General features: G+C 41.2%; 1 protein-coding gene across 4 annotated transcripts in view; it reads right to left on the bottom strand.

The window, feature by feature from the left end:
• UBR4 (ubiquitin protein ligase E3 component n-recognin 4) overlaps positions 1–24,325 on the bottom strand; it is a 314,627-nt gene that overhangs the window by 78,572 nt on the left and 211,730 nt on the right. For all 4 annotated transcript variants that reach the window (XM_030185684.1, XM_030185685.1, XM_030185686.1 and 1 more), the window contains 15 exons: positions 22,718–22,927; positions 21,879–22,028; positions 20,504–20,731; positions 18,945–19,023; positions 18,253–18,492; positions 16,088–16,256; positions 14,420–14,564; positions 13,685–13,770; positions 13,512–13,599; positions 10,408–10,601; positions 7,838–8,077; positions 6,294–6,432; positions 5,819–5,944; positions 5,478–5,606; positions 4,107–4,450 (listed from right to left, as the gene is read on the bottom strand). In XM_030185684.1, the coding sequence (XP_030041544.1) occupies positions 4,107–4,450; positions 5,478–5,606; positions 5,819–5,944; positions 6,294–6,432; positions 7,838–8,077; positions 10,408–10,601; positions 13,512–13,599; positions 13,685–13,770; positions 14,420–14,564; positions 16,088–16,256; positions 18,253–18,492; positions 18,945–19,023; positions 20,504–20,731; positions 21,879–22,028; positions 22,718–22,927 (2,567 nt within the window). The remainder of the gene's footprint in view (positions 1–4,106; positions 4,451–5,477; positions 5,607–5,818; positions 5,945–6,293; positions 6,433–7,837; positions 8,078–10,407; positions 10,602–13,511; positions 13,600–13,684; positions 13,771–14,419; positions 14,565–16,087; positions 16,257–18,252; positions 18,493–18,944; positions 19,024–20,503; positions 20,732–21,878; positions 22,029–22,717; positions 22,928–24,325) is intronic.

Genomic DNA, 24,325 nt, shown 5'->3' with positions numbered 1-24,325 from the left:
TTTTTAATAATGCAGTTCCAAAAGCAAAACAGTTCAGGAATCTCAACAGCTTAAAAAATGCAGTTCATAAACACCCAGCTCAGAAATCCCCCATCAGCTTCAATACTGCAGTTCAACACAAACAGCACATGAATCTTGGCAGTCACAATGATGCAATTCAAAAAACAAAACCCTTCCAAAAAAACAAGCAGTTCAAAGAAAACAAGCACTTCCAAACCGGCAGTTCAAAAACAAGCAGTTTAAAAATCCCACCAGCAGTTCAGGGGGAGAAAGCCTCCAGGGGTCCCACCCTTCTCTGGCCAGCTCTATCTCCTGGCTTCCTCCCACTTGACCCCATCGCTTCCTGGCTCCTCCACGATAGCCACTGCCTTCCTTTTTTTTTTTTACCAAGAACCCGCTCCAAGCGGTTACCTGCTGTTTGAACTTTCCACCTTTCAATCTTATATCCATCGGTTCCTCTTGCCTTCATCTTCCTTTTTTTCCCCCTTCCACTCCATGGTCTCCTTGCCCCACCCATTCTCCAGCTGATCCTCCTCCCCCTGATTAGTTCTGCTTAGAGGCTCCCCCTCCATTCCTGGCCTCCCGATCGTGTCTTGGGTTTCACCTTTACCTGCCTTTCCCTTGGGCTCCACTGGGGGCTGCTGGGATAGGAAGTCTTTGATTCTGTTGTAAGACCTCCTCAAGGGCTGCTGGGAATCGTAGTTTTTACCCTGCCTCCAGCCCTCTGGGGAAAATGATCTATGCCTTCTCCTGGCATGTAGAACTCCTTGAGCTAAGAATCTGGGTTGTCCCCTCCTCTGGGCCTTATCTTCTCCTCCGCTGGTACCCCCCCTCTCTGTTCCCTTATCCCCTTCTTCAAAAGTCGTGACGTTATGGCATAAACCACTACGGTCAGGCTCATCTTTTCTCAAGATTGGAGAGATTTCATAGCTGCCATAACTGGCAGACAATTTTTTAAGGTTTTTTTAAATTTGCGGGATCAGAGTGAATGGTGAGTCTAGACCAGGGGTAGGCAACTCCGGACCTCAAGAGCTGCAGGCAGGTCAGGTTTTCAGGATATCCACAATGAATATACGGGAGAAAGATTTGCAAGCACTGCCTCCATGGAATGCAAATCTATCTCATGCATATTCATTGTGGATATTCTGAAAACCTGACCTGCCTGCGGCTCTGGAGGACCGAAGTTGTCTACCCCTGGTCTAGACGTATCCCAAGATTCCTAACCTGTGATTTTAGGGAGAGTTCATACCTCCCAAAATGTAGTTTAAAAACAGATATTTGTCCACGTGTGTTGGGTACCCAAGAATCTGTTTTGCTTGGGTTCAGGCACAGTTTGGCGTTGTTTGCCCATTCCTGAGTTGCGGTTAGGCAGGCAGGCAGTTTACTCAGAGCTGTGAGTAGATCTGGGTCCATGGGTATAAGTAGTTGCACATTATCAGCATAGATGTAGGATTTTGTGTTCATCGACCGAAGCAGCTTAACCAAAGGCTTGAGGTAGATATTAAATAACCCTACAGTTTGGTGTCCAAGGTAATGTGCTGTTGCTGAACAGAACTGATGGCTGGCTATTTGACAAATAGGATTTGAACCATGTAAAATACTGTGCCACTGATACTTTTTCTGCCAATCTTGTAAGCATGATATTATGATCCACAGCGTCGAAAGCTGCTGAGAAATCCAGCAACACTAGTATCAAGACAGATCCCTTGTCACGGTTTCTGTGAAGATCATCAAGAAGGGACACAAGAACTGTCTCTGTTCCGTACCCAAGTTTGAAGCCAGACTGACATGGGTCTAAGCCAATTACTTTCAATTAGCCAATTGTTGAGTTGACTGCAGACTATCCGTTCTATAAGTTTTGCAGAAAGGAATGTTAGAGACTGGTCAGTAGTTGTCAAGCTTGTCCTGGTCAAGTGAGCTCTTTTTCAGTAGAGGGTACATTGCAGCTTTTTTTAGTGTTGTTGGCAGCTGCCCTTCCACAAGAGAGGTGTTAACCTTCAATGAGGCCTATTATCATTTGTTGTACTATCTTTGCTGGGCAGGGATCAAGAGGGTAGGTTGTATGACTTTCAGGATTTTTCCAAGCACTTCCTCTGTGACCTGGTTGAATGAGATCTGTCATGTATCCTGGGGCTTCGCCGTAGATAATCTTATGAATCAGGGTGCAGATTTTGAAAGCAACACATTCTTTGATTGGGAACCAGTGCAATTTTTCATGGAGGGGCTTGGCGCTTTCAAATCGCATTTTTCCCAAATAGAAGTCTAGCTGCCGTGTTTTGAGCGGTCTGAAGTTTCTTTATGAGTTGTTCTCTGCATCCCGCATAAATTCCATTGCAGTAATCTAGATGGCTTAGTACCATTGATTGTATCAGGTTCCGGAATGTTTCCCTCAGGAAGAATGGTTTCACACGTGAAAAGGAGAAATTAGACCTTACCTGCTAATCTGCTTTCCTTTAATCCCTCCGGACCGGCCCACCTGCTGGTAGGCGAGCACAACCCATCAGTCCAATCCTGGGCCAGTCCGGAGGGATGCTAAGGAAAAAATACTTCCTATAATTTGTTTTTGTTCTCCTGGTTGTTAATTTCATGGACTAGCCTCTTGTTTTATTGTTCTTTGAAAGGTTAAACCAGTGGTTCCCAAACTTGTCCTAGGGGAACCCTCAGCCAGTTAGGTTTTCAGGATTTCCAATGTGAATATTCATGAGAGATACCTGCATGAATTTCCTCCACTGCATGCAAACCTTTCAGGAATATTCATTCTAAATATCCTGAAGACCCGACTATCTGAGGTTTCACCCAGGACACTTGTGGGAAGTACTGGGTTCAACAGTTGCCTATTTAACTGTTTCACTGAACTCACAATAGTACAAAACTTCTATCAACTTATAAGGTTCATAGTACTCTTGTATCGAGTACTATGTACCTATAGCCCAACTAGGGAGAGGGAAGGGTTGGATTGGTTCCTTATATCTTTGGTTTGAAGTTGTTTCTAGTCAAGAGATTGTTTAGCTAACTAGCACTATGGTGCCCACTGTTATTATAAGTGTATGAAAAGTTTAAAATTAAAAAAAAAAAAAATCTCCTCTTGGGCATCTTCTCCAAGCTGAAAAGCCATAACATCTAATGTTTATTCATAATGTTCTAATGTGTGCTTATTAGATATTTCATTAGTATTATGCTGACATTGTATTATATCTCTGTTATTTGAATTTCAGTACTGTTAAATGTGTATTTTTTTGATACTGTTTCACGGTAGTTCTATTATTAGGTTTTAATTTGCTGTTTTCAAGTTTATCTCATTTATTGTACTTATGTTTATATTTGGTCATTTTACTATTGTTATAGTGTCAACAAAATTGTACGTTTTACACTAAACTGTACCTGCTGTACACCGCCTTGGGTCAATCTGTTCATAAATCCCAGTAAAAAACATTAAATAAATAAGGGCTACTCCAATGTTCTGGTTGCACTTCTCTACCTGTCTATAGCTCCACTGTATCCTTTTTGACATAGGGAGACCAGAACCGCAAACAATTCTCAAGGTGAAGTAACTAAATTCTCAAGGAATTTTAAGTACTAGAACATCAAATACTTGAAATTCCATTATATGAAAACTGATTATCTGGGGACAGAAACAGAGAGTGGCATAGCATGGGCTCTGGCTCATCTTCTGTTATCCAAAAATCTCTCATTATCTGAAAGCTTTTCAGCAGAAAACGTCCATTATACAAACACAAAAAACAAAAAAACAATCAAAGTATATGGAATAAGTCTGGTCCCAACCATTCCAGATAACAGTTTTTCTACTGTAGAAGATGACATCTCCCCTCCGGTCTTCTCCTGTCTCTCTCTCCACCTTTCTTTCATTCCTCCTCTCCTTTCTCTACCAGGCCAGACCTCCTACTGGCAGTGAGAAAGGCGGGATGGCCTGGACCTTATCCCAAGTAATCTGGAGTAAGAATGACCTGGGCCATGCTGTAGTAGGAGGGAGGAAGGGGAGGTCACTCAGCTCTTAGGTAATCTATTATTTTATTAATTCTGCAGCCTAACAAATTCTGTAGTACAGTACATTGCAGGAAACCAGAGACTGTGCACATTGTTCATACCTTGTCAGGAGGCACATAAGCTGACGAACTTCCTCTCGCATGGCTGCTGAGCCCCGCCGAAGGTTGTAGTCAAAAAGCTCCCGAATAAGTCCCTGTGACACAAGTATGTGTCTGATGGTGCAGTTCGTGGCAAGGGCACGGAGCAAAGTTATACAGTGCTCTGTAACAGCTGAGGCACACCCGTAGCATTTTGTAGAAGAGGTATGACCACAGCTTAGAACAGAGAGTGCTCTATACTGACTGGCCGTGAATGTTGGTTGTACAGTTGTCCTTGATGACTTTGTAGCAGCTTCTCTCTGTTGTAGATCATATTCCAATAATTCTTTCCGAGAAGCAAACACTTTCTATACAAGGGGGGGGGGGGGGGGGGGGGGGAGAAACAAATAATTACACCTCAGTAAACTGCCATAACCTTTACTGTGCATAAAATTTGCATCATATACAAACTGCAGTGCTCTCACATAAACCACTTAACTAAGAGTTATCTCGAGACGGTTCACCAGTCACACAAGCAGGTCTCACGAGTGCTTTTGGTGCCACATGACATATATTACAAAGAAGACTGACATCTTACAGACTATAACAATCAGGAAGGGCTCAAACCATTTCAAATTGCCCTCCCAAGGCAAGCTTGTTCCTAACGTTTCATGTTTAGAACCCCTGTGTGGGAGAGAAAAGCAGGCTTGGCCCCCAAAGCGGAAGAGACTGCAGTGCTCCAACAGATCCCGGTCAGACCTAAGCAAGGCAAAGAGCTGGGGGCCGAGTAACAAGGAAGCACAGTTCCCCTGTGTGAAGAAACAGTGTGTTTTAAGGATGTAAAATGTATTGGATATTTTCCTGCATTATGTTCTGAAGTGTATTTCTCCTGTTTGGCCAGCAGATGTTTATGCTTAAAGCAGCATTTCCCAAACTTGTGTCACGGTACCCTGAGGCGCCGCAGCACATCTTGACCTCCCTCCTGCCGCCCACAGTCCAGCATCACTCTTTACTTCCCCCTTCCACAGGTCTGGAATCTTCTGCTCCTTCCCCTGCCGCCGCTGCAGTGCTTGCAAGCTTATATTTTCGGGCCATCCGCGATTAACACAGGCACTGCGGGGACTTCCCTCTGCTGCATCCGGCCCCCGCAACAAGAAGCTGCATCAGAGAGTGGCAGACTGGGAAGGTCCCGGAGTGCCTGCCTTTGTGAATTGCCCCTTGCTCAGCTGCTGCTATCAAATAGTCAAAAAGGAAAGGCAAATAAGTGTTTAGATTAATTTATTTCCTGTATTTTTAAATGTCTTGTATAGAGTTGATACCAACTATCATCAGCTTAATGTGGTTCATATTAAAACCATACAAAATTCAACAGACACCACAGAACAATGGCTTTACCTGTATTATCTTGGAGAGCTCATCAAAAGAATTCTTGCAATCTCCACAGTATTCCTGAGCAAGCTGCAGGATGTACCTGTTTACACTAGCTGAAGCAGAGCTGATTCCTCCAGCACTACCCATGTCATCCTAATGACAGAACATAGAAAGTGCATCATTATCCTCCACCCTTCCCAGAAAAGCACCATTGACATCTGAATCACTGGACAGACTGGTCCAGGTCATCCTCATGCATTCCAGTACTTGATGACAATTTGCACATCACTACAAACCAAAGCTTCTTGCAGTAACTCTCTTGGTGATACTGACATCATGAAATTACAGGTGTGTTTTGGATATACCTGAGGCTTTTCAGGAGCTGCCTCGTTCACTTTACATAGTAAGTTCTCCAGCTGTGGCCTGTGTCCCATCAGCTGGTGATAGACACGGTCTGCCTTATCCAGGAGACTGTTGATATTTGTAACAGCCTGTGAGGGAACAGAAAGTGGAACAAATGTATGAGATCCAAAATATAACTCGATTATTATACCATTCATCACATACACGTCTGCAAGAATATGACACAAGGAAGGAGGAAGAATGGTGATCTTTAGTTCTTTACCACAGCTCATGTTCCCTCTTTATGAAACGCCAAGACACATGAGGATTAAAGAGAAGACCTACGTTGTTCTTTCACCTTCCACAGAAACATTACTGACAAGCCAAAGCTATTTTTATAGAAATTTGCAGGCTGCACCGGCTTCCCATTTTACAAGTAAGAGTAACATGAGGAAAGTGTTTCTTTGGAAGAAGCTGAAGAAAACTTCATGGACTTACCTTCTTGCGATCTTCTTCATTCTCAATTGGATCAACAGCACAGCACGGCTTGGCATATAGCATGAAGTCAAAGCGCGCATATTTACAGAAGCCACAAGCGTTACACAAGAACGGATCCTTTTCATCATAGTTTATAGATCTGAGGACAGCAACAAATGAGAGAGGATGATACCCCTGTGTAGGAACCCCTTCCCCCCACCCTGAAAAACCAACAAAAAAGATCTTAATCAAGGATTCAACCAGGAAAATACAGGCATCCCCTTCTAGTTTTTACGATGGTAGATTAGTTGAGTTCTATAAGCAAACTTTGATCTTGGTGGAAGGCAAAAGTAAAATAAATTCTCTCTCATCCTAGATCACAGATACCTGTAAAATTAAACTGGATGTCTACGGCTAATATTCTTTTCGGTATTCTTTCGCAGTGTGCTGTAGCCTATGGTTGACACCACAGCTACTTTTATCCTTCTGGCGCACAGAGCTCATTTCCACTTCCATTGTTTTCATTAGCAGTTTAACACACTTTAAAGATTAAATGCTCTACATAACAGTAATGTACATAGCTCAATTTAAGTAGTTATTTTAATAACTTTTAATCCATATTTCTACAATCCAATTTTAGAAGAATCTTCTTGGAAAAGTATCTGGGTTGTTTTCTAAATTCACATAAAAAGTGGATTACACCGTTTTTAAAGTCATTTTCTAGGAGTATTTTAATGGAGATTCTAAAAGATCATTCAGATTTTAGTATCCAAGGGGTATACATTCAAAGCGAGTGCTCATTTTCAGTGGCGCTTAACTTAGCACCTAACTGAAAACCAGCTGTTTTGGGGGAGGAGTCAGCACTTGGGAGGTCAGGTGCCAATATTCAGCACTAAGGGGGTCTTTTACTAAAGGTGCACTAGCATATCAGCTGATGCTAAATGCCGAGACACCCATAGGAATGTAATAGGCATCTTAGCGTTTAGTTCCAGCTGATTTTTAGCATGAGCTAAGAACTCTAGCACACCTTAGCAATCGGCCAAGGTAACTGCATAAAGTCAGCCCTATCTTTATGTGGTATGCCTTAGCCGGTAAAGCGCTGAATATTATGGCTCCGGAAACCCAGAAATTCAATGGTGGAGCCCGGCCAGACACGCCACCAGTGGCGGTCAGCAAAACGCTGAGCCCTGCCAGCTGAATATTGACCCCCATCATTTTTTTTTAACTCTTCGTACACCACAAACATGCAATGAAAAAGGCTGCAGTGTGACTGCCAATTCTAAATGAAATGATGCTTTTGTTTCCACCTTAGCTAGCAACTCTTCTGAGGACAAATACAATATATTACTTTTTTGGGGAAGAGGAATTTAATAATGTGTAATTATTTTTGTAACCAAACTATTGTAAATGGTGCAGACTAGACATTTTATAAATAAAATACTAACCTGCAAGAAATATTTTGGAAAGTAAATAAACAACTTTTCAAAATCTGTAAGCAACTATCTGCAGTGTACGTGTTCATGATTTGTTTTCACCCAGGTCACTTTTCATCCTCAAACACTGACCTGCACTTGTGACACTGGTACACATTCTCGCCACAGTTTCCGCACACGCCTGGATTGGCTGGCACCGATGCACTACAGCGTGGGCACTGCAAGGTCTCTGTGGATGCCTGGTAATTCTCATAAAAATCTGCAAACTCAATCATCAGATTTGAAGCAACAATGGGCAATGGCAAGTCTATCTTCACCTCGGTCTGTCCTGGGGTCAGCTGCACCTTCTTAGCTTTGTGCCAGCGAGCAGGTCTACAAAAAATATAAAGGGGTTGTGGAACGCAATAATTCATCTGTTCTGCATCCATAGAAATTCAAACAGGATAAAAGATGTTTTATTAGGCTTCCAACAGCTGATGTCATGATTGTCCAGGTCTTACCACATCTGAGCAAGTGGAACCAATATTTCAGCCATCGTCCTGTGGTTTCTTCTGGGTATGCTGTAGGGTCTGTAGTTTGTCTTTATAAATCAGGTTCTCAAATTTGAATGGTTGGGGTTTAAGGTGGGTGGTTTCCTTAGGAAGGTGGGCGATTTCGGCAGGAAAGTCTAATAGTCACAAATTTGAATCTTCACAGGAAAATGAGGCAGGAAATTCATTGGAACAGTTTTGACGGGGGGGGGGGGGGGGGGGGAGAAATTTCTGTAGGTCACATTCTGAAACTTTAGGGGGTGGGGGGGAGTTTGTCTTTGGCGCCAGTCCTTTTTGCACTAAACTTATTATGAATGAGTAGTTGCTATATTTCAAGATGAGCTCTTTGAGGTTACTCGGGTTTCTTGCTATCTCCACTGCCACCAATGATCATCTTGCGCAAAGATATTTGTGCCCTCAAATCTAACCATATGACCAGTTGTTTTTAGCACGGAGGAGTCCAGATGACTGTTCCGTGCTGCTGAGTTTATGGTGTCTCGTGTGCTCTTGTAGCCTTTCCTCTCTGGTGCAGCCAGTTTCACTAGCTTACAACTGGCCACAATCAAATGTGATTTTATAAACTCTAGGGGTTTGGAGTGGAAGTAGACAATCTTTCACACTTAAACTACCTGAACCCATACGCCAAGCCCCCTCCCTGCCCATCCTCAAATCCTTACTCAAAGCCCACCTCTTCAATGTCGCTTTCGGCACATAACCGCTATACCTCCATTCAGGATATCTAGACTGCCCCAACTTGACATTTCATCCTTTAGATTATAAGCTCCTTTGAGCAAGGACTGTCCTTTTTTGTGAAACTGTACAGCGCTGTGTAACCCTAGTAGCGCTTTAGAAATGTTAAGTAGTAGTAGTAGTTTCACACTTGTGAGTGTGGACGCCAGCTTCTGTGGTGCGCTGAATGCTGTTCTGATGTTGTTTTTTAGTAGTTTACCTATACAATCCATCACTCCTTTTAAATCCAAGCAGTGACAGACTGAACACAAATTGCCAAAGAAGATCATCATCAGAATAGCATATAGCAGACCACAGAAGGTGGCATCCACACTCTCACACGTGAAAGACTGGCTACCTCTGCTTCAAATCCCTGCAGTTTACAAAATCTCATGCAGTTGTGGCAAACGGTACACTGGTAAAACTGGCCACACCATAGAAGAAAGGCTACAGGAGCTCAAGAGATACCATAAACTCAGTAGCACAGAAAAATCAACAGGATCTCAATGCTAAAAACAACTGGTCATATGATTAGATTCGAGGGCACAAAAATCTAGATCACTGGTGGCTGAAAAGAATCAGAGGCAGTGGAGATAGCAAGTAATCTGAATGGCGAGAAAGAGCTCATCTAAAAGAAAGAATGACAACCACTCATTCAAATGAAGTTTAGCACAAAAAGGATTGGCGCAGAGGACAAAATGTGTTTTCCTCCCCCTCCATCCGAGCAGTTCCAATGAATTTCCTGTCTCATTTTCCCGCCAAATTTTAAATTTGTGACCGCCTCAATTTCCCACCTAAATCTCCCAGCCTTCCTGAGCCACCTCAAACCCCAACCAATCAGATTTGAAAACCCACTATATAAAGACAAACTGCTGACTTCACAGAAAGCCCTCAAGAAAGCCACAGCACGATGTCTGAAACATCAGTTCCATTTATTCAGACATGGCAAGACCCAGACAGCCACAACCATCAGGACAAAAGAAAGCATTACTGCAGATTGGCATGACAAATTAGCAGGATACACTGCCTGCATTTGGGCTAAAAGGGAAAATGCAAGGAAAATGACTGGACTGGAATTCAAAAACTCTCTTAATGAATGACACCCAAATACTATTGCGTACAACAACTGAGAACAGAGATTTTAAAATGTGGGAAAAGGTAACTAAAGTCACCAGAAACAAAAAATGAGTTTTCATGAATTCTGTTAGAGCAAACAATTTGGAGTACAACAATCCAAACTCCATCCCTTTATGTGGACCCACGGCATGAAAAGTAGACCACGCTCAACATTTTGGATCCAAGACATTAGTCACCTTTACCCAGAGATGGTCACACATACTGTATTTATGTTCTCCTCGCTTCCTCCAAAATCCCATCTACCAACTTTACAAACAGCATCACCATTGCTCTTTCTCCAGCCCATGATCCAAAAAACGCACTTACTTGTTCTTCAGCTCTACAATGGCCTGTACGGTCCTGTTGTTGTAATAAAGGTTAATCGTTCGCACCATTTTAGTACGCTTCAAGTCCCCTATCTTCACTGTCACTTTGCTGATGGTGTGGCTTCCAATCAGTTTCACAACTTGCTGGGTGGTAGTGTAGCGTGTGTCTACTTTGATAGACGACAGCTTGATGTTCTGCAAAGAACAGAAAAACAAAGCCTGATTTATTAAGGGCTTTTTTTTTTAAACTTTGTGGATGGTTTAAGTTGAAAATAGGGTTCTAAATCCAATCAGGTCTAGTGAGTTCCTAACATCTCTCAGTAAGTTAAGTTCCCCCTGGAAGTCAATACTGCAAGACAGAATTGGCAGCTGGATTAGCTCTTTTCTATAATGAAAAGGCTAATCTTGACATGCAAAGTCACAAAATTACCACTGAGCCTGGCTAACTGGAAGCATGCAGATATGTCTCTGAAGTTTGTAAGGAAAGAAAAGAATTGCCACTTCATATTTCATTATCCTCAATATAGAAAAGGTTCACATAAATGTATTTGAAAATTTCAATATCTAGAACTAGTCTCAAAGCTCCCATATTTCTAGAAGATCCTTTACTCATACTGATAACGTACACAGGAAGAATATGAGGCTGCTATTGCTCAAGACCTGCATTCATGAAACTTGTAGGTGTTATTCTTTGGTGATAAATTGAATTGATAACAAGAATCTTTGAACAATGCATGACATTTCTTTCAGAAAGCAGTTGTGAGGTGGGGGACATATTCAAAAGACTTAGATCATGCTTAATACGTGTAAATACAATAGTGGTTTCCCTACTTGCTTGTATGGTACATCTCTATTTTCAGTTGATCAATATTTCACAATTGTTTCCCTGCTGCATAACTTAAAAATGTGTCAAGAATGTGCTGAGGAGAAATGAATTGTGTGAGAGGCCACAAAAGCAATGACAAATCGAGTTCACTTCCAGGAAAAGGGGCTTTACCAGTGATGCACCACAGGGATCAAACATTGGCATAGGAGCCAACTTTTCAAAATTACTGGGGGTGCTAAGCCCAGTGGAAATAACCCCTCCCTGGACACATACAAGGAATTTTCTCAATATTGGGGGTGCTCAAGACCCACAAATTTGGCTCCAATGGCCCTTGGTGTGATTTTTTCCAACATTTTCATAAGCAATATTATGAATAAGCTATTGGGAAAGGTCTGTCTTTTTGCAGATAATTTCAAAACCTGTAACAGGGTGGGGTGATTTAACAAAACTCAATCATTAGTCCAGTGTTTGGCAACTAATAATTTAATGTAAAAAAAAATGCAAGATCATGCATTCAGATTGGAAAATCCCAAGGGAGCAGTACAGTAATGGGGAGGGGGCGGTGAAATTCTGATGTGTATATTTATGGGGACAATCACATCACAAACTTAGGAGAGCCAAACAAACGAAGTGGCAGCAGCAAAAGCCAGGATTATGTTGGGGGATACAGGCGAAGAAATAACCAGCAGTAAAAAGTAGAAAAATTATGCCAGTGTATATCATCAAAAGGATATAAACCAGATAGAGCTGTTCCAGGTGGCAGCTGTCAAAATATAACTTAATTTAATAAATTTACAGTCTGTGTTTTCAATTTGAGTGAATGGTCAATGCAATATAACGTTTATAATATATATGCTGGTCTGTATGTCTTTATGTGATTTGTTTAAATTACTGTGCTTGTTTATTTTGTAACCTGCCTAGTTAATATGTGGGCTATAAATGTTTTAAATAAAATAGAGGAAGACAAAGATCAAAATGTGAGGAAAGAAGAGAAAAAGGAGAAATGCAAGAGACATTCAAACACTTTCAACAAATAAATGCAGAAGATTCTGGCCTCTTTCAATGGGGTCATGGGATTAAGGTATAAGGGGGAAGACTCGAGAGCAAACCCAAAGAAGGGCCTGCTGGAAGGCGAGCACAACCCATCAGTCCAATCCTGGTCCGGTCCGGAGGGACGCTAAGGAAAGATTTCTTCAGACATGGAATGGCCTCCTGAGGGAGGTAGTGGAAGAAAGGATTAAATCTGAATTAGAGGGCCTGGGACAAGTACAGAGGTTATCTGAGGATGGGGAAGGGACAGTAATACTGAGCAGGAGCTGAGGATATGCAACATACTTGTTTCTGTTATAAACATGCAACAGCTTGGGGGGGGGGGGGAGACACACACTGTTCTCAAAGGGAACCATAGGTATTACCATTCACCTCTGTAACAGCAGTCCCTTTTGTTATTTTAGTTTAGTTTTTAATATTAAAGTGTTTTAAGCCTCTTTGTGGGAGACCTTACACCTTCGACTATTGTTTCTTCCTGTTGGTGGTGCACAGATAAAAGCAAACAGACCTATGAAGCTGGCAGCTTGTCAAAATATGTTGATCATTTATTTAATTTATATGTCTGAGCATAAAGATTTATGTGGTTTTCTCATTTCTTTTATTTGGTTTTATGTGAATAGCTAAGGTATCAATAAATGTACATATATAATATTTAAATCCCGCATACTTCCTGGGTGACCTCAAGCATAAAGTACAAATAACAAGAGACAAGATCTCAAAGGGAAGGAGGTGGCCAAAACAATGTTACAAAATTCTAGCAAGCCGTTTAAATACTGGTGGAGGGATATGAGCACAAAAACTCAGTTTGTCCAATAAAATCCTGGTCTGGAAGGTCTAACGGTGACCTAGACTTATGTCTCTGTAATGGCCACAATGTCCAATGAGTCTTATGAATGGGCTATCACCGTAGCTAGGTATAACCTATTCAGGAAGGGTACCTGGAGCACCACCTCTCTAAGTAAAAGACAATATTAAAGCAGATGAAATGCAGGGACTGTGTTGGAAAGAGGAGATGGCATTCTCCTTCACAACGGTGTAGCCCTTCCATCAGACACCTTCTTTATGAATAAGTAAACAGACAAAAGATATGGTCAGGCTGTAAACCAAACACACTAAAGGGTTGAATTCTCTGTCACATGTCCAACTAATCTACAAGAAAAATTAGGACGAATACAACCCTAACACAGATGCAGTCCAAAGAACAAAACTTGAAGCTTGCAATTACTTACACAGAGTGGAACTTCTGGGTTGTTGCAGACAAGGCAGGGATCACTTTCTAAGTAATAACCATCAAACTCCACCAAGCCAGACAGTGTGCTGATGAGAGGAACAGATCACTCAGTTAGGAAAGAACCAAACACCCCTTTCTTATTTGCCTTCTAGAAATCAAAAACAGACTTACTTGTAAATGTTGGAGTTGGGATGGTTAGTGAGAATGTGGTTCTGTGTTCGCAGGATCTCCACAGCCTTCTGAGAATACTCTTTTAGCTAAAATCAAACATGGAAAAACATTAACACAAAGAGACTAGAAGGAAAGTTTTATTCTAGGAGATCTTACTTCCTGCCCATGGTTGTTATGATTCAGACAAGGAAGAGCGGACTAATCTTGTTCTTTTATTTACCGCTGTTGAGCGGGAGGGCTAGGGGAGGGTGGTGGTGGGGGGGTTAGTTGGATGAGTAAAGGGGGCACTGCAAAGTCCCAGTGTAGCACTGATTGGTTTCCCCTCTTTAGTTGGAGTGCTATTGCTGAGGGTTAGGGAGGCAGTTTGGAGGGGGGGGGGGGAGTTTTCTCTTTGTATTTTAGTTTGTTTTCATGGAGCTTGTATTTATCTGTTATTCTTTAATAAAAATCTATTGATACAAAAAAAAAAAAAAAAAAAGATTGACATGGTCAGGGACATAAGGAACAGAGAGAATACGTAAGTAAGGAAAGCCTACTATGAAAAAATAGCGCTCCAGTAGCCTGGTCCTGTTCTGTAGAGACCAAAACAAAAGCAAAGGACTGGGCTGCTCCTATTCTATAGTTGTGGCCATTTTCCATTACATTCCTCAACAGGATACAACTCGCCAGTAAGGAATTGTCTTAGAACACAAACCACTTGAGGGAAACCAGTTTTATCAAGAGCTAAGGTCTTACCTTCTTTTCTGTTTGTGGTGTTTTTAGTGAAAAGTATCCAAGGAGATCTACGAACTGTGCAGCTTTGCGCCCATAGGCTGGTAGTTCAGGCCAGATGGACCACATGAGGTCCAGCAGTAACTCCTGCTGCGATTTGTTGGAGTTTCTAAGCGACAAAGATTAAGTGTTAGCTCACAAAACAAACAAACTGAGCTAGTCAACTTCCAAATCTTAGCAGTGCACATTACAGAAGAACAAGGCCAATTTCTGTGAAATGTACAATATTAAACCATATACCTCTATGTAGAATCCGATAAAATCAAGCCCCAGCAAACTTAAAAGGATACAGAAGCTTGTTAAAACAACATCCCCTCATCAAGGGAAATTGTACAATGTGATACTTGCCCGCAAGCCTTCTCAGGAGTAGCCCCCATGCTCTGGAATTTACTCCCAGAGGGGCTACATATAACTCGAGATTACCTCGACTTCAGGAAGCACGTAAAAGTCTGGCTCTTCTCCCAAGTCTTTAATATATAGGGTGACTGACTGTACACTCATTCTCACCTGAACTAGCTTGCTAGACCCACTGTAACTTAGACCACTTCCTTATATCTTGATTAACTGCACAAAGATCTTGCCTTGAGTTTAGCCACCCATTTATTTATCCTAACTGACTCTGTACCACACATCTTATCCCCATCTATATATCTGCCTTTGGCCCCTCAGAGAGTGATGGATACTTGGAATGCCCTCCCGCAGGAGGTGGTGGTGATGAAAATGGTAATGGAATTCAAAAATGCGTGGGATAAACATAAAGGGAGTCCTGTTTGGAAGGAATGGATCCTCAGAAGCTTAGCGGAGATTGGGTGGCAGAGCCGGTGGTGGCAGGCAGGGCCAGTAGTTGGGAGGTGGGGCTAGTACTGGGCAGACTTCTATGGTCTATGCCCTGAAAACGGTAAATACAAATCAAGGTCTGGTATACATATAAAGTAGCGGATATGAGTTTATCTTGTTGGGCAGACTGGATGGACCATACAGGTCTTTTTCTGCCATCACATACTATGTTACTATGAATTGTAGAAAAGCATTAGTATCATAGCAATGTTATTTGAATGTAGTAATTGTGTGCTTATTAGATACTCCATCGTTATTATGCTTACATTGTATTACATCTGTTATTTGAATTTCAGTGCTGTTAAATGTGTATATTTTGATCCTATTATTAGGTTTCAATTTGCTGCTTTCAAGTTTTCATCTTTCGTTCTATGTCTTTACTTGTTCACTTTACTATTGTTATTCTGTTAAGAAAATCGTAAGTTTGATGTTAAACTGTACCTACCGTACACCACCTTGGGAGAATCTCTTCATAAAGGCAGATAATTAATAAACAAACAAGAACAACCAAATCACAGTACAAATTGAATATAGCAACAAACAAAAGATCAAGCCAATAGGTGGGTGAAAGTTTTTATGCAACTTGAAACCGAGCTCTGGCACAAAATCTCTAGTTATTACTTTGGGTTTTTACTCCTTTTCACTGAGTTAACTGTAAGATCACGAAAGCCTCAATAGGATGACACTTCCTCCTGCTGATGAAGAATCCCAACCGTGTCTATAGAAGGGAATTGTTTCAACTCCATTATCAAGCAAATAAACGATGCCAGCTGCTTTATCCACTAGTGCATTTACCTGTAAATATGCAGTGCCAGACAGTGGGCCTGCCAGCGTACTGAGGAGGCATTAGATTCCAGAAGGAAGCAGCGCAAGAACTGAATCAGAGTCTCTTTGTCTGCAAATTTATTCAGTTGATTCACCAAAGCTGTGCACAGCTGCTCTTCTTGGCTGTTGGCACTCTCTGCTAAAAATAAAGCAGATGGAATCAATCTAGGACCCTACCCGACCTCCCCAACAATATCACCTGTTGCTTTTACTATTAACCAAGCAGAACCTATTTAAGAAGTGAGACAACTGAGGCCAGTGGTTTTAAGATTCTCAAACTGTAACTACTGATAGACAGTTGGTCAGAGGTCTCCTTACACAAAGGCACTATGACATGCGACAATCAGTCTTTGCCAATTTTTGGTGTCCTGCTGTGATGAAAGGCATACAGATGCTTTTTAAAGTTAATGACACATTTCACAAGTGCTAATAGTGATTAGAGCAATGGACCGCCTAAAAAAAAAATACACTTACACATAGATAGGTGTATATTTATCTAAACACACATCCCCCCACCCCGTTTTGTTTCTAATAAACACCCGCCTCCAATAAATGTCAACCTTCCCCCACTTCAGGAATCAAAAACCCCAGAAAATTTGGTCTTCAAACCAAATCAAGATTTCCCCAATAAATGCCCCCCCCCCCCCCCTCCGGCAACTTTTCTATTTCTGTATTTTTAGTACCTATTAAAACCTACATTCAGATTTTGGGAGCTGTAATGGATAGAAAAGTCAACTTTCAGCAACAAATGTAATAAAAGGCTGATTGTTTGCTCTAAGACCAATGCATCAAGATATTTTTACAGATGGGTGAAATCCGAATCCTAGTAATGGACTAGATTATTGCAACTCTCTCAAATCCTTCACTTGATGCACAACCTGGCTGTAAAGTTAATATCTGGAGCCAAGCGATATAATCATGCCACTCCCCTTCTCATGAGTGAGCAATGGTTGCCAGTGGCCTACAGGATTGCTTTTAAAATTCTGTTAGTAGCCCACTAAACAATCTATTCTGTGTTACCAACTTATCTTGCAGATTTGCTTATTTCCTATACAACATCTTGCTCACTCCATAACGCTTTTTAGAAAAACATGGTTAGACACAACTAGACATCCTACTTTTGCAGTCCTAGCCCCCCTAGATTTGCAATGACCCACCACTGAATTTGAGTTTGGAATCTAAAAGTTTAAGGCTGGCTTGAAAACACATCATTTCAGCAGGTATTCGTGTCATGATTCTTTTGTTCAGTTTCCTTTGTAAAACTGTGGAGCAAGCCAGTAATTGAGGCAATGGGGAGTATAGTTTTGTGAGTGACTAATTTTGGCAGGAAAAGGCATCTGGTACCTATATAAATGGATCAAAATCCTTCTTCTCTTCTCTGCTATATTTACTGTTCGTTAGGACTGAATTATTCTTATTTTATCTTTGCTGTATTAAACTTGTTTTGTTATATAATGTACGTTTTATAAAGTAAATCGCTTACACAACTTAATCTGGTGAGTGGTATACCGAATGAACTTGATACCTTGACCATCAGATACTATCAAACACAGGTCCCACTCTCGTTCAAGCACAGACGTGCTTCACCTCTTTCAAAAAGTACAAAGCCTAGGAACATGCCTTGAAGTTATATTCTAATACTTTAAAAACAGTAGCTCTGGAACTCAATGCAAGAGGATGTGTTAAAAAACAGCTAACCTAGCTGGGTTTAAAAAAAAGATTTGGGGGCATAGGTCACATGGAATCTTGTTACTTTTTTGGGATTCTGCTAGAGACCTGACTTGATCGAAGTGTGGATCGCCTTATTTTGCAGCTACCGTCTTTGAAAGGTGTAAATATAGATCACTGTATGGTCAATCCTTAGTTTTCCATGCCATTTGAATTTGGAACTTTTTTCCACAGGATATTAGTTCTTCTTCCTCTCATCTGTTGTTTCACAGAAAACTGAAAACATATCTTTTTGCAAAGTATGTTTTGTGAATTTAGGAGAATGATTTGTATAATTATACATAAGCTACACTTTTTCTTTTGGTACCTATATGATTGCTATGGTTGGGTCTTTTTGTTACCCACCTTTTAGCAAGCCTCTAGTATAGTATAAAAGAAAGACCACAGCAGTGAATTTCTTTGCATACCATCTTTGTCCTTTTCTTTTTCTTCTTTTTTACTTTTCTTAGTGGATGTCTTGCTTTGTGCTCCTGACTGCCCAGTAGCAGATGTTGCCGGAGCAAAGGAAGATGTGCCCGAAGAGGCAGAGGATGACGCTACAGACATCACTTTACTGCCACACAAGGCACAAGAAAGAAGCTGAAGCAGCACTGGAGAGACTCCCTCATCCACCAGGAAACTGACCTGCAGGAGAAAGTACAGCACAGCTGTAGAGCGAGAAAAGGGGAAGAAAAAAAAAAACATTACATGAACTTATAGAGAATGAAAAACATTGGAGACTCACTGATATATAGCTGAGATAAAAAGAGTTTTATCTACAACACAGTTCTATCCTTATCCTACGACGCAATACTCATAACATTTAAACTTAGCAGCACAACGTCCCCAACATTTTTATCAATACCAGTTTCACAGAAGGTGATGTGCAGGACAACATCAATATCAGACAGTGTTTAATTAATCCACCCTTTTTTTTTTTTAGACATTTCTACTTGAAGATCCAATTCTTTATCCAAGTTAAACATTCTCCCTTCCTAAAGTAGCATCTTTACCAGTTTTGATCACAACTAGGACTTCTAAGTAATCAGCTGTGTGTGTTTAACTCCATTTCACTGTGGCTTGAGTATTTCAGTCAAAAATAAAGGGAAATAAATCTTACAATCATCTTTAATGCAAAACTTCTGCCAATTCACAGTGCGCTGGGATGCAATTTCTGCACAGGCCTTCAAGTGCTCCATCTAAAATTTAAATGAAAGCAGCACCGTAAAATTTCATGGTTACCTCTAGAAAACCCAGAAAAACATGTATACAGAGCTGCCATGGGGGGGCCAATTTTTGAGAAAGAAATTTTGGTATATGCCCAGCCCCTCTCACACTGCCTTGGCCCCACCCATTCTACCACATGGCTCCGCCCCCTACCATGCTGTCTGAGCAGTGTGGAAGTCAGAAATGCTAGTACTCCTGTGCATGCTCAGTTCAGGTACTTGGAAAAGGAATATAACTTCTTATTGGACCAGCCTAATTTTTGATTTGCTTTCAGAGGACAAAACTTCTTGCTTCTGGTCAGCTCAGGACAGTATACTGCTATTATGGGACCCTCCCTTGATATGAGGAAGGAAGAGCTGCTCTCTGAAAGTTAGTCAAAAATGTATTAAAATTAGTCCAATACAAAATTATCACCTCATTTTCCATTTTGTGTTTTATTTGTATTTATCAACATTTAATACACAGCTACCACAGTGCTTTATCCTAAATTAAAAATAAAATTCTTTTTTCTACTTTTGATGTCTGGTGATCTTTTCCTAATTGTGTTGGACCCAGTTGCTGGTTTCTGCTTTCCTTTGTCTTCCCTTAACCCTCTTGCCATTGTTCCTGTCCATTTGTCATTTTCTCTCCTTTTTCTCTGATTTCGTCAATTTATTTTTTTGCCTATCTGTCCAGATTTAATTTATTCTTACTATCCAGTCTAATTTCTCTCTTTTTACTTTGTCTACTTACAGCCTTTCATCTTTCCCTCACCCTCGTTCTTTCCTATGCCCCCTTCCTCTTAGTCTCCAATCTTTCACTAATTCTATCCTCTCCCCCTTTTGCATCCAGCATCTCCCCTTTCTCTCCCCACGCCTCCATCCATCATCCCCCCTCTTTTATCCCCATCTTTCTATCCAGCATCTACCCTCTCTCCTGATCCTTCTATCCAGCCTCTACCCTCTCCCCCATCCTTCTACCCAGCATCTTCTCTCTACCCTTTTCCATTTGAGTTCTCCCCATATTTCCATCCAGCATCTTCTCTCGCCATCCTTTCATGTAGCTTCTCTCTTTTCTCTCCCCATCCTTCCATCTAGCATCTTCCCTCTTTCTCCCCTACCCTTCCACCTAGCATTTCCTCTTTCTCTCCCTACCCTTCAATTCAGCTTCTCCCCTCTTTGTCCCCATCCTTCCAGTGTTTCCCCCTTTGTCCCCATCCTTCCTGTGTTCCCCCTTTGTCCCCATCAGTATCTTCCCTCTCTCCAGCCCTTTTCCATCCAGTATGTCCCCTCTTTCTGTTCTCATCTTCTGTCTCTATCCTTCTATCCATCTTTTCTCCTTCCATCTTCTATTTATCATCTCCTGCATCTCCCTCCCTCCATGTGGTGTCTTCTGCTAGTAAATTAGCAACCAGAGAATGTTTTTAAACAGTTCATCCAACTGTCCCTTCCTCTCATTATGCACACATCTCACCAGGCTGATGAGTATGTCATACTGCAGGGCAGAGCCTGAGCTGGCCGTCACAACACTTGCACGCAAGAAGATGCCTTGCTCTTCCAGAAGCTTTTTAATGGCTCGAACATGAGAGTCCAGAGTGTGGAGGTCTCGAAGCTGGCGATATTTCTCTTTTGAGCCACAGATAAAAAGTAGGAGCTTGCGGACTTGGCGGCGTACAAAAGGGGTCTGCTGAATCATCAAATACTGAAAAAAACGAAGGAGCAACCATTAGCTTACAGTGATGTTTACAGCAGGAAAGTTATCACCAAAAGTAAATCCTGTAACACAAAAATATGGTTCCACCAGTCTAGAATTCAAACAGTGCACATGCTTTAATCAAAACACTAATCCACAGGTCGATAAAACGTGGAAACATCTGAAGCTTTATTAATTGCAAAACAGGATCCAATTCACTGATGGCAGAGGTAGCACATGTATCTATAAATAACATGACGCCAATAAAGGTATGAGGATGTTTTGATATAGGACACAGATGAAGAGAGAAATTACAACGTAAGTTCAATTAGCAAGATGACCAAATTTGCTGACAATCCAGAAATCATAGGTTTGTTGAGAAAAAGTTAATGATATAGGGGTCCTTTTACTCAAGCTTAACGCATGCTAACAGAATTAGTGCACGCTAAGACGCCCTTAGAAATAATGTGGGCTTCTTAGCATTTACCTCATGCTAATTCTGTTAGCGCGTGCTAACCTTTAGTAAAAACGCCCTGTTGTAAAGGAAACACTTGGTTATCGCATGAATGGATTTTAGGGTGTTAGGTGATGCTTTTTTAGATGACTATCTAGAGGATGGGTTGGATTACTGTCTTATAAAATTAGTTTAGTTATTATTATTATTTTTTTTAATTGTCTGGGTGTGACTGATAAGCTACTCAGAATATGTAGATGGACAAAATATTAATTGTCCACTGAACTGAAAGCAACACAGAGATTTCTAGGTACAAACAAGCCTGTTCATATCATTAACCTAAACTTCCGGAAACTCCTGAAGACTAACCTGTTCGAAAAGGCATACCCCAACAATCCAAACTAAATGCCTTAACCCCGCAACACAACAATATAAAAGTTCGTACTGGACACAACCTAACTCTTCCCCTTATGACCCCCAATGTGTTTATCACACCTGATCATTACTTTGTCATAACCTCACTTTGTATTTGTTCATACCGGTATCGGCGATTGCCTCTACTGTACTAAGTAAGCCATATTGAGCCTGCAAATAGGTGGGAAAATGTGGGATACAAATGTAACAAATAAATACCTAAGGAGGTGGGTTTTAACAATTTTATCTGCTGGACGGAAAATGTAATACTGCCACTCATTTACGTACCTCGGAGAGGAAATAGAACCAGGAATGATCAAAGACAGGGGGAGGAACTCGAGAATTAGTATCAGCAATTTTCTTGATTTGGTATGGCAGGCGCAACACCATCTCAGTCAGCAGCTGAGTATATGCCTCAAACACATCTGCAGCATGACCCTGAAGGAAGCAGAATGGTACAGATCAATCCAATAGACTAGAATACAGCTGTTATAGAAGTCCAGCATCAGTCTCAACATTTTGTAGATAAAACTGTCTGAGCTGCCTAGATGTAAAGTCATCATCCATATGAAAGACAGTCTTCCAAATATGCCAGATTTTAATTAAAAAAAAAAAAACATCTAAGAGATCACTGGTCTACTGAAAAGAATTTAAGGATTTTGCACACTCCTTTTTCAGTGGTAGATCAAGGTAAGTTATATTCAGGTACAGAAAGCATTTCTCTGTCCTGCAGGGTTCATAATTTAAGTTTGCACCTGCAGCAATGGAGGGTTAAGTGACCTGGTCACATCAGTGGAAGTGGGACAGGAACCCGGCATCCCTGATTCTCTTCCAACTACTGGCAATCCCACAATCCACAGGAAGAAGAAATCTACTGAACTCAGTACATGGAACTTAATATTTTACAACTCTTTTAATGGTTATTTTGTACATGCATGTATAATAATGAGTTACGATTAAAAAATAACATGACAAAGTAAATGTTCCTTCGAATAATGCTTAGTCTTCAGCGCACAAGGGATGATCCATGGAATGGAGAGTTTGGTAATGTGGCAGAGTCTGCAGGTGGTTCACAAAGCACTACAAAGGTACTGTCTTGCTTTACACTATAAAACAATCTGACTCACCTTTACGTACTGGCGAAGGAAAAAGGGACTCATATCCGGTGGAGAGGATGTGGTGTGTGGTTTCAGAAGCTGGCTAGCAGCAACTTGCTCCTCATCACTTTGCTGCCTCTTCCAGTAATCCAAGAGGGACTTCAGTACATGCAAGCAATAGTCAACCGCACCCGCGTTCAGCAGTGCTGTTGCAGTTGTGCTGGAAATCAGAGAGGAAGACTACAAAGAAAACAATTATTTGTAAAGCATTTAAAGGCTGAAGTATCAAGGTAATGGACAGCACAACTGTACAGTCAGCATTTATTTTTTTATTTGAAATATTAGATAACTTGCTGCCTGATTCATGCTCAAATGAGATAGAGAAAATGTTCTGGTACACTTAGTCTTGACAGCTTTTCTAAATCCAAGCTATGCTTCTCACCTTATATGCAAAAGAGTCTGTTAGCTGCTTTGAAAACAGGAAAAATGGTATGTAATATATATTAATGAAATGTATACTATATAAGACCCTAGCCTCAAGGGTGGAACAGAGAGTCTTGAGCTTTCTTTAGGAGATGTCGTCTCAGCAAGTCTGTTTTGTTTTCCTCAATAAAATGGACTTTGACAAACTAATTGAAGTGTTTACTTTATCGAAAGGTAAAGCTTTCTTTCCTTAGGGTCTGTAACAGATCAGTTCAAAACTTGTAGATTATGCCCTTCTGCCAGCAGCTGGAGGTAGAGAACAGAATTGAACTCTGCCATACGAGGCACTCTGAAGCTGTCCCAGTTCATTATTTCTCTATCTCCAGCAGGCGGAAGATGGTTCCTTGTACAACTTCTGGACTTTTCTGTTGAGGCTTGCTCCTGGTCCAGTAACCTGGATCCAGCTGAGCTGGGGGAAAGGCTGTCACTTGGTAGCCTGATTCTTAGGGGTATACCAAGTGGTGCCAGGTTTCTCATCAGCCCCCCCAACAAAATACTACAATTCCTCCTTATATTAAAAAAAAAAAAGCAAGAAAGAAAAAGAAGATAATAGAGAAGTATTTCACACAGTTCTGTCTTTAAGTCTCTTCTATTCAGGTTAAGACTTCAATAAACATGTTAAAAAGAGGGCTCCTTGCAGGTGGCGAGTAAAAGCTTTACCTTACTATTTCTTCAAGCAGTCAGTTTTCTCTTTCTCTCACCCGCCTTCATGACAGCACTGGCGGAAGTTGTAAAGCACTGTTTCCAATGTAGAGCTCAGCAAAGAGCACTGGAGCACTGCTCCACATATCTGCTTTCTTCCAGCCAGTTTTTCAATTGGCTGCCAGTTCTAATGCTGCTCCTGGTCCAAGTTCAAACTGCAATGCAGGCAAGTGAGGGGAGACTTTGATAGCGTCTCAGAAACAGCTCAGATTTCCTCAGAGAACACAAAAACAGTGACCATTCTGAATTCTATTGCTACTTTCCCGACTTCAGAATCATTGCTTCTTTCAGTTCTAATGTTGCAGCTCTTGTCAGATTTGCTTCTGCAGCACTTTTCCAAAAACATTTCAGATTCCTCAGCACCAATACCTTCTCGTGCTCCATTTTCTCTCAACTTTGTATTATTGTTCCACCAAGCCTATATGTTAAAGAGGGCTCAATCAGGTCCGGAAG

This window comes from Microcaecilia unicolor, chromosome 13, assembly GCF_901765095.1.
Source record: "Microcaecilia unicolor chromosome 13, aMicUni1.1, whole genome shotgun sequence".
Lineage (NCBI taxonomy): Eukaryota > Metazoa > Chordata > Amphibia > Gymnophiona > Siphonopidae > Microcaecilia > Microcaecilia unicolor.
Note: the sequence above shows the minus strand (reverse complement) of the source record. Positions and strands in the feature narration are given on the sequence as shown.